The sequence below is a fragment of the Sinocyclocheilus rhinocerous genome, unplaced genomic scaffold, assembly GCF_001515625.1.
Source record: "Sinocyclocheilus rhinocerous isolate Xijiao unplaced genomic scaffold, SAMN03320098_v1.1 scaffold861, whole genome shotgun sequence".
In the NCBI taxonomy this organism is placed as follows: Eukaryota; Metazoa; Chordata; class Actinopteri; order Cypriniformes; family Cyprinidae; genus Sinocyclocheilus; species Sinocyclocheilus rhinocerous.
Window position 1 is genome coordinate 135,176 of NW_015640043.1, and position 9,619 is coordinate 144,794.

Consider the following 9,619-nt stretch of genomic DNA (forward strand, 5'->3'; position numbering starts at 1 on the left):
CATAGAAAGAGAATGATGTGCGCCAAATGAGTCGCTGTAGAAATCGAATACTTTAATGATTGCTGACGAAATAGCTCAACATGAGAGCCAACGCACATGTAATGAAATGCGAAATAAAACGTCATCGTGTTTGAAAGAAGAGTGGCTTGATTAAGTGGTGGAAATAGCGGATGATGAGCACAGAACGGTAACAAAACTGAGACATTTAGAGTCACACACAGGTGTAGTAGTGTGCAAACTCTACTACTCTAAACTCTACTTAGATAACTATGTAAGAATTCACATGTTCACATTTTTTTTTTGTGGAAAATGTTTAGCTTACAGATCTCAGTTTAAATGCTTCAGTTTGTTATTATATTATAGTAACAATAGTAACAATATTATATTATATTATATTATATTATATTATAAACCTAATAAATAATTGACTTCAAAAAGGGCAAAAAGGGAATTCATGAGCAATATCTGCTTCATTTTTTCAATTTATATTATATTAATACATAATATTATATTATATTATTAGATTTTTTGAAAAATGATTTTTAAAAAATAGAATTTCTAGCTAACACAGCACTGTAAAAATAAAAAAAATAAAGTTTTCTCAGGTAACCTAAAATGTGCATTATTTAGTTACATCAAGGGTCAAATCAAACATAAATAGCACATTAAATTGAAAAGTTACACACTTTTTGTGTGTGCACTGTACAGGTCTGGTATAAAGAATTTTTTTGCTCAAGTGGCTGAAATGTCCGCCCAATAGAGAAAAGTTTTGCTCAGCAAGAAAAAAATTAGAGGGAACATTGGTCGTCAGTCGTAATCTCAAGACAAATATATCAGTGTCCAAATTTAGAATGCATGTTTTTGTGTTCTCTTAGTTTTCTTTTAGGAGTTGCAAGTTCAAAATGCACAAGAGCAAAGAGGGTACCGGCCGCATCGTCATGTGGAGACTAGGCATTAGGAACAGCTACACAATGGAGTCTACCTTTGGAGGCTCCACACTGGGTACTTACTTGCTTAGTTATCAAAAAAGTTTGTTCAACTTTTAAGTGTAAAAAGGTTTTGGTATTATTTATATACTATTTATGCATTAGGAACAGCTACACAATGGAGTCTACCTTTGGAGGCTCCACACTGGGTACTTACTTAGTTATCAAAAAAGTTTGTTCAACTTTTAAGTGTAAAAAGGTTTTGGTATTATTTATATACTATTATAGTTTTTGTTGTTAGCTTTTATTTTTATATTTTAATACATTTTTATTTTCATTTTATTTTTTTGTAATTTTGCAATGTGCTTTTGTCATTTTTATTAGTTTTTTATTTATTTATTTAGTTTTATTTGAGTTTCAATTTTTAGTTAATAATTTTAGTACTTATGCTTGAATGTATTGATGTAGTTGATTTTTTTGTAATAGTTTAGCTAACAATAACACTGGTGTATGCCAAAAATACATGTCCTGTGTATATAAGGGCTGTGTTTTCATTTGTAGGGGACAGGGAAGGAACACACTTCAGCACACGGGACCTGAAATCAATGGGCTATTGCTTTTGTGACTCTCTGCTTGACTTTTGCGACCCTGACCCAGCCAAGGTGGCCTATCCTTGGCCTTTACATCTTTTGTAATACAGTTTTAATCAGCTTTGAAACAGCATAATTGATTGAAATACATTTTAAACAGACCGAACACTGTCTGGAGGAGTTAGGGCTGTTATTGAGACAAGAGCTCAGACGGAAGCTGGGAAGAGAAGTGGACTCTTTAGAGGATCTGTCTGACATTGACATCGAGTCCAGGTAAGAATACAGTAAAATAAACACATATTCCATATTCAAATGTTTGTTAAAAACATCCTGTGAACATTTGATTTCATTATTTCACAATCTTGATATTCTGTGCAGTACAAGTGGATCAAACAGCACTGAATCAGATGGACTTCCTGTTTATCTTCTGAATGCCGCAAACCAGGTGCAGTATGAAGCTAAACCTTCTCAGTCACATCCTTATGATTTCACTCAATTTTCCTTGATGTTCTGTGGTTTCTATAACAAATGCAGGGCAAGAAAAAACACCTAAGAAGCCGCAAAGAAAGAAACCGACTCCGACAAGAACGAGTACAGAGTGCAGGACCCAAAATTATTCAAAGGAACATCAAACATTTGGTAGGTCTTACTATATATATATAGGTTATTCCTTAAAGATCATGATCTTAAATCTGCAAAGGTACAAGCATCTTATTTATTTATTTAAATGATAAAAAATAAAAATGTATTTAGATTTTTTCATTTATTTTAGAAAGTTTTTAAATTAAGTTTAATTTATTTAAAATGTATTTAAATGTAAGTGTAAGGTTTAATTTAGAAGCGTATTCATTATATCGGTATACATTTCTGAAGGATCCTGTGCCCTCAAATGAAGATGTGGTCAAAGTGAGAATCCAAGAGAAAACTATGTGCTTTGTGAAGGACGCTAAAAAACAAAAGGTAATTCTTCATGTGTATTTGGTCCAAAATGATCAGCAAAAACACAAAAAGGGGTGTTATACAATGTAAAAGACCAAAGAAATAGGATTTAACTCCATAAAATGGATAGTGAAAAGTGTCATTCTCTATGCTGTGTAGATACCATGTCCGGTAAGAGCGAGTCAGACTGCGAGGTCTTGGATCCCTCATTCCACCACTCACATTGGTGCTGTAGAAAATGTTGTAGATCTATGGGGTGACAGACCAGAAAAGGTAACTCATCTGGATTGATATTTTGGATAACTGACATTTTACATTTTTTTGCAAACAAAAACAAACCGTTTATTCCAGATTGTGCCTGCCACCAGTTTGCACAATGGTTATTCATCTTGCCGCCACTCTGTCTCAGGTAGATATACTTACATATATAAAAATAAATCATGTACTTGTATATGCAATCATTTCTATCAAGGGAGGTAAATTAAGTCAATTGGAATTAATGTGTCATATTTTTCAGTTGATACTGGGCATAAAACATATCAGCAAGCTACCTCATCAGCCCCCCAGGGGCAATTACAACGACAGACCCTCCTGGTTATTGGAGGTCAGAAAAGATGCCCGTCTGTACCAGCCTCCAGAGAAAGATCCCTGACTATACCAGTCCAACCGTACACAATGCCCTTCTACCCCGATTACAGACCTCAGCCAGAAATAAAAGGTATGTCTTTTTTCTTTTTATGTGCAGATTTTCAATAAAATTGTGACCACATATTCTCATAATACTTTATTTTTATATTTTAAACTTCCCAAAGTTTAAAAAAGTCCCAAAAGGTACCTTGGGGTACAAATCTTCAAATTCACCCAGTAGTGAATTGGATTCATAATGTGCCAAGCACTGGAATGGTTTCTTATTTTTACCTTTGCTTTTCCAGTCATGCAGATTATCTTCTTAGTAGTTGTCAAATATGTTTTCTTTCCTTTATTACAATATGTTTTTGTATACCTTACCAAAATAATAAAAACACTGAATTGTGACCACATAGATGACATATTTATCATTTTGCTATGTCTCACAGAAAGAAACCATATTTCAAACATTATACAGAGGAGGTAAGTTGGCTACATCACATGACAGCAAATTACATTTCACAGTGGAAGTGGCATAATAATACCAGGACACCTTCGCAGCTGCATAGCAATGCCCTGGCAGCAATTATTTAAGTAATTTGTTAATAATTTATGTTTATGCATAAGCATAATTATATAATAAATAAATATTATATTAAATAGTGAATGCCTTTTCCCAGTCAACAGAACCTCAGGCAGGAAAGTCAGATGCAAGTGACCCATATTCCTGTCAAACACTTAATGCCACTAGACAACATGGGAACACTGAGGATCAGTCATAAGACAGATGGACGAGGTAAACATTTGCTATTTTTTTTAAATACTGGCATGGCCAATATGCTGGGAAAAAAGTAATTAAAATTGTTGTGCATTATGTAAGTGCATTGCATTATTTGAAATTCAATATCAGACTTAAATACAGTCTCCACATGTTTTTGGCAGTGTATTCGAGTATTATGATACCTGCAACCTGATTCATTTTCCCATGTAACCAGGTGCTGTGGCTGGCCTTGCATCACCAGATACAGAGAAGTCCAGAAGGGCCAACCAAATCAGTAAACAAGATGCTTCCTGTTTCCTCCCTGACCTACACAGGTTTATTTTACTGGCAGTTTTATTAGCACTTGTCACATACAGTGCAGAATGTTATCATCTGTTCTTACTGCTGTCAATGTGTGTTCCTCCTTAGCCACGCACAGCTGTTCGGAAACCAGGCTGCGATCGGAAATCTGAGGTTAGGGAGGCTGCCCAAAAGAAGCAAAACTCAGGTTTTCAGGAGAAATGCTGCTTCTACAGACAGCCTGAGCAGTGAGGAGAAGTATGTCGCTGAAAGAACATTTACACATTTTGCTCAATCGTAGCAAGTTAACTCAGCTGCTGATTTCCTTGACAAGGTTCCATCTGCGGTTGACTCAAGAGTCCACGCAAGTGGAGGACGAGTCCACGGATGTTTTGCCTCAAACATCTCACATGCTGCAGTCTCAGGAAAAGCCAGACAAAAGCATGTGAAGAAGATGAAGACATGTTGAGCAGGTCATTTTCCTGTGAAGCCAAGTGCCTGAATATACAGTTGTATGTAATTCACTATTTCAGTTGTGCAATCCTTAAAGGGGTCATATGATGCGATTTCAATTTTTCCTTTCTCTTTAAACACAAAATAATGTTCTTTTTTAGCAGCATCATATGACCCCTTTAACAACTGTCATTTTCTATACATTTAGTGAAAGATACATAAATACTGGAAAACAAAGTTTTTTGTTTTTTTTCTTTTTTATGTAGTACACTAAAGTTATTTTAATATTAGCTTCCTGTATATTGAAGAGATGTAATTTCTTATTGAAATTGCCATGTGTTATATTTAGTTTTTCAAAGTGATTTTTTAATTACATAATGTGTGGAACTGATTTTGAATGAATTTGATTTATCTAATTTTGAAATTTTGTTGCATTCAGAATTAATAAATAATATTTAGTATGTTTAGTCTTTGTCTTTGTAAGTCTGTAACAATTTTTTTTTATTTCACATACAAAATATAATACAAGGCAAGATTTGTTTGTAGAAAATAAGGCACCAAGACATCCACAGTAACAATTCAACTCAATGACTGACGTGTCCTCTAGTGTTCGCCACTGATAATGGATGAAGTCTTTGTATTTTACAAATAAATCTTTGTAGTGTTTTTTTATAGTCCATCAGTGCAGGTCTCTTGTCACGTTCTTAAATTCTGAATCCCATCAAATTGTCGCAAATGGAAGCGACTTTCAGTGTGTCGGACCATTGCACGCAAGGCAACAAATCCAAAAAGAGCCTGTAAAGAAACCCCACACAATATTCAATCTTTCAGTATTTAAAAAAAAAAAATCCCTCTCAAACATATTAGAATTATAATCTCATATTAATACAGAAATATATATATATATATATATATATATATAGATTCATACCTCTGCAAAAATAAATAAGGCCAGTATTATATGAACTCCTCTCTCCAGAGGTTGAATGAGAACAGCCTCATTGAAGAGCTGGAACAGAATCAGGGGAAACTGGAGTAGGAGAGTCAGGAGCCAAAATCCAGCCAATTCTGGAACCTATTTAAAAATAAGAGATGCTTAGGGGAACAATTATATTATCTTATATTATAAACTTAGGTTTACCTTTTCTTGCAGATTTCCAACATTGCCCAGGTAGAGTCTCATGGCCTCAATCAGGGTCATTAAAATAAGAATTGTGATCAGGATGAACTTGTAATAATCTGCTAGGGCTGGGTACTAGATGAAAAAGCATGATTATTATTATTAGTAATATCTCAGAACATTAATGTGATTAAACAGCAATAGTCAGTCAGTGATTCCAGACTGAATTGTTAAAAAATATTAGGTAGAGGAGAATCACCTTTAGCTGTAGCATCACAACCTCACTGATCCACCAGAGAGGAAAGAACCACATGTTAAAGTAAAGTGACATCTGAAGAGGGAGGCTCGATACTACATCCTTATCTGGCGAATAAAGAAAATTTACAGTACTATACAACCCAGCGAGCTGCCAACCACGACAGTATTTCTTTGTATTTTAAGCGCGTTAAGTAATTTTGGGCATCATAGACGATATCCACGTCAGCTGACTCGGAACTTGCCTATGATGGGAAGTTCGACTAATTTTTGCGAATCGGTTCTTTCGAACAGTTTTATGTCTTCATTGTGTCTCTGTCATTTACTGTACATCTTTTGACATCTTTTTTTGCTACTTTACTTACACTTGCTTTGTATGTATTCATAAAACGTAAAACATAAATTGAGAGAAAGATTTGAATTGTAACATTAAGCTATTACATTAACCTTTTTTTTTTAGGTTTTCAGTTTGAGTCATTTGTGAGTTTTTGACTAGAGAACCGATTGATTCGGACGATTCCTGAATGAATCGTTCAGATCGGTTTAGTGAACATGTTCAATAGATTCATTAAAAGATCCGACCCAAAACAACGAATTGATTCGCTGTTTAGGTAACGTTAGGCAGCTCAATAAGTCTGGGACACAGGCAATAACCAACATCGTTTGACAGTGCTATAAAGCATTATTATATCTGCAAATCAGGTAAGCAAAATGTGATGTTTACTTACAGAAGCCACATTACGTGACACACAAACTCGGCTAACCAGATGAATTAGCCCAGCAGCTAGCAGCTCACAGCAAAGTCACAGTTTCGACAGCTCAAACACACTTACTCTGGCTTAGAAAATCAGCCAGCTCCTCGGCAGAGGGTTGTGTTCGGCTTTGGTCCACAAACACGGTTCTGGAGAAATCTCCAAGCCGTCGCCGTAGGGGTTCAGGCAGATCCATGTTGACAGGAACAGACGCGAGTCCGTAGCAACGAAGGCGGATCTCGTGCGGTTGCGACTGTCCAGCTGTGACCGGGGTGTGTTTTCACTCTCACACACATTGCTCAGATTAACCCGTTTTTTGGAGCGTATGATGAGTAAGGTAAATTATGTGGGTTTGAATGTTACATTCTGTATAAATAAGTAGGAAATATGATCTATTTTGCAATTTATGTATAAAATTATGGAAGCTTATTTCCGTCACGGAATAAAAATATTAAAAAGTCAAAATTGCGTGTTTATATCTCGTAATTCTGAGATTACGCTCGATTCATTTATATAATCATAATTTATATCTCACAATTTTCCTGGCTTTTTTCCTTGCAATTCTGAGAAAAAAGTCAGAATTTAATAAAAAATAAAAAAGAATTGTGAGCTATAAACTCAGAATTGCGAGAGAAAAAGTCAGAATTGTGAGATTAAAGTCACAAAATGAGCTTTCATATAACAACGATAAACTTAAAAAAAAAAAAGCCTCAACCCAGCAAACAACTGTTGTAAAAATATTTTTTTTCGTATCGTAAATGGTCGTGATAATGTTTTTGTCCGACGTATTTAAGACTACAGATGTTGGGTTTTTCACATTATAAGTTTTTTTATTCACAACGTTGCAGAAACGCAGTTTTAACGTTTATCACATCAGCAACATCTTATGACAATTTATAAACATAGGCCTATTCATAATATGCTTCACATGCTACTACCATGTTTTTGTTTTGTCACATGGTTCTTGATTTTGGAGTCATTAAAGCATAGTAACTAATATATATCATAAAATAACTTTATTTTTTGAATACATTTAAATTGCATTATTTACAGCTATTGCTCTAGTCCGATGAAAATCAGTCAGTTCAAAGTTTTTTGTGTAATGCCAGCATTACAGGGTTAATATGTACAATTAATTTACAAGACAGTTTCCATGGACGTCAAGGTGTCCGAACGATCCAACGTGTCATAAAAACGCAGACAGGTCTTGTACTGCAGGAGTTTCTCGTACAGGTGACTGTGTCCAGCCCCGCTACTCAGCTCCACGCTCAGGTCTGTGTACCTGCCAAAACATTAGAAAGATCATCTGTCAATCCTTTGAACACTCAAAATATTCATTCTTATGTCATATTCAAAGCTTGAACCTTACCTTTGTGATATTCTCCAAAACACCAGTGTGTTTATAGCCATTAATGTGGCCAGCGTAAAGAAAAACCTCTCCATGTTGCCACTGCTGAGGTTATTAGGATAGAAGTTTCCTGTAATCATAAACACAATATTGAGCTCATCTTCTGAGACTTGACATTGCACCACAATAACAAGTTCAACACTTTCAAGAGTGAAGTATCTTTACCTCCTGACACAAAATAAAGGAAGTGAATGAGGAAAGCCCCTAGAAAGCAGCCACCTCCGTATGAGAGGGTTAGGAAATGCAAGGAGACACCTCTAAGGTTGCTGGGAGTCAGACAGAAGGATATGAGAGAGCCTGAGCAGAGGAACAAAAGAGGCGGGTGGATTTTGTGAATTTCATGACGTTCATGGCTGATTCTTAGGGTTGAATCAATGATGTGTTGAAAATGAATATATATTGTAAAATGCTTTTATGCAAAAACAACTGGATTGCTGCTGTTTAATGGGCACTTTAACATCATGGATATTGTATGTATTTTAAAAAAGTGAATTGAGAATACGTACACGCTGGTGTCACAAAGGCCTCTGCCACTCCCAGTAAAATGTACTGAGGCGTAAGCTGGAAACAGGTCATAGAGGACACATGCAGGACCTTTCCTGATAATGTCTGCTCCACTTGGGGGTAATTCTTCCTGTGGATTTCGGAGATCCCTGCCAGTAGTGCTGAGAGAGCTGCACAGGCATGACCCATAGCTGTAGGGAAATGTAGTTTATATAACAGTAAAGCACTAGGTTTTATATACATCAAATGTACATATAAATTGTTATTATAGCATTTCAAAAGTACCAGGCCTGGCTTTAGGTATCAGTATAAGTTCCTAGGCCACTGCTGAATCAACACCTAATACTTTGGCTCGTTCGATGGACACTTTACAATGCCATGTGAGGATTCAGACACACTGCTTGCCTCACATACATTGGGTATAGAAAAGAATCACCCCCTTTAAAATAATCACATTTTGTTGCTTTGCAACAAACATTTTGTTCCAACTCAGTGATTCTAGTTATTTATTTTTTTCTGACATGTTGGCGTTATATCTTTCACTTGGATGTTATAAGTTGCACTGAGTAAATACAGCTGGATAAAACAAAAACTGCGTCCGTCTTCATTTCAGGCTGCAAAGGAACAAAATGTGATTATTTTAAAGGGGGGTGATTCTTTTCTAGACCCACTGTACAGTTTGGACTCAGGGTTAGTGTACATTTTAGCTGCATTCACTTGTTATCGTAATTAATGTATATATGAGTTTCCTAGTCGGTTATTGGACATGATCGGTTTTTCGAGTCATATTTACGAATGGGAAATTCTAAGATAATTTTGATATTGGAGTTTTTGAGTTGGGTGGGCTATAAACTTTAAACATTGAGGCAGACAGAACCGCTGCTTTCTCTTGCCATGTATATTTACATATATAACCAGTTGATATACAGTGGGTACGGAAAGTATTCAGACCCCCTTAAATTTTTCACTCTTTGTTATATTGCAG

At 35.6% G+C, this 9,619-nt stretch overlaps 3 protein-coding genes across 3 annotated transcripts in view; 1 reads left to right on the forward strand and 2 right to left on the reverse strand.

Moving 5' to 3' along the window:
* LOC107752339 (cytosolic carboxypeptidase 2-like) overlaps positions 1 to 4,680 on the forward strand; it is a 12,605-nt gene extending 7,925 nt beyond the window's left edge. The window contains exons 11-24 of the mRNA XM_016568290.1: positions 876 to 1,002; positions 1,488 to 1,588; positions 1,677 to 1,789; positions 1,895 to 1,961; positions 2,051 to 2,155; positions 2,390 to 2,476; positions 2,615 to 2,728; positions 2,807 to 2,864; positions 2,973 to 3,173; positions 3,532 to 3,565; positions 3,763 to 3,878; positions 4,078 to 4,177; positions 4,272 to 4,400; positions 4,477 to 4,680. Of these exons, the coding sequence (XP_016423776.1) occupies positions 876 to 1,002; positions 1,488 to 1,588; positions 1,677 to 1,789; positions 1,895 to 1,961; positions 2,051 to 2,155; positions 2,390 to 2,476; positions 2,615 to 2,728; positions 2,807 to 2,864; positions 2,973 to 3,173; positions 3,532 to 3,565; positions 3,763 to 3,878; positions 4,078 to 4,177; positions 4,272 to 4,400; positions 4,477 to 4,591 (1,467 nt within the window). The 3' untranslated portion in view covers positions 4,592 to 4,680. The remainder of the gene's footprint in view (positions 1 to 875; positions 1,003 to 1,487; positions 1,589 to 1,676; positions 1,790 to 1,894; positions 1,962 to 2,050; positions 2,156 to 2,389; positions 2,477 to 2,614; positions 2,729 to 2,806; positions 2,865 to 2,972; positions 3,174 to 3,531; positions 3,566 to 3,762; positions 3,879 to 4,077; positions 4,178 to 4,271; positions 4,401 to 4,476) is intronic.
* Positions 4,681 to 5,084: 404 nt separating this feature from the next.
* tmem17 (transmembrane protein 17) lies at positions 5,085 to 7,014 on the reverse strand. Its single transcript, XM_016568302.1, has 5 exons — positions 6,804 to 7,014; positions 5,975 to 6,078; positions 5,737 to 5,850; positions 5,527 to 5,670; positions 5,085 to 5,390 (listed from the first exon to the last, which is right to left on the reverse strand). Exons 1-5 carry the CDS (start codon positions 6,916 to 6,918, stop codon positions 5,292 to 5,294), a joined length of 576 nt encoding a protein of 191 aa, XP_016423788.1. The 5' UTR covers positions 6,919 to 7,014; the 3' UTR covers positions 5,085 to 5,291.
* Positions 7,015 to 7,859: 845 nt separating this feature from the next.
* slc15a5 (solute carrier family 15 member 5) overlaps positions 7,860 to 9,619 on the reverse strand; it is a 4,820-nt gene continuing 3,060 nt past the window's right edge. The window contains exons 6-9 of the mRNA XM_016568291.1: positions 8,637 to 8,825; positions 8,296 to 8,427; positions 8,092 to 8,200; positions 7,860 to 8,004 (exon numbers count right to left, since the gene is read on the reverse strand). Coding sequence (XP_016423777.1) covers positions 7,860 to 8,004; positions 8,092 to 8,200; positions 8,296 to 8,427; positions 8,637 to 8,825 — 575 coding nt within the window. The remainder of the gene's footprint in view (positions 8,005 to 8,091; positions 8,201 to 8,295; positions 8,428 to 8,636; positions 8,826 to 9,619) is intronic.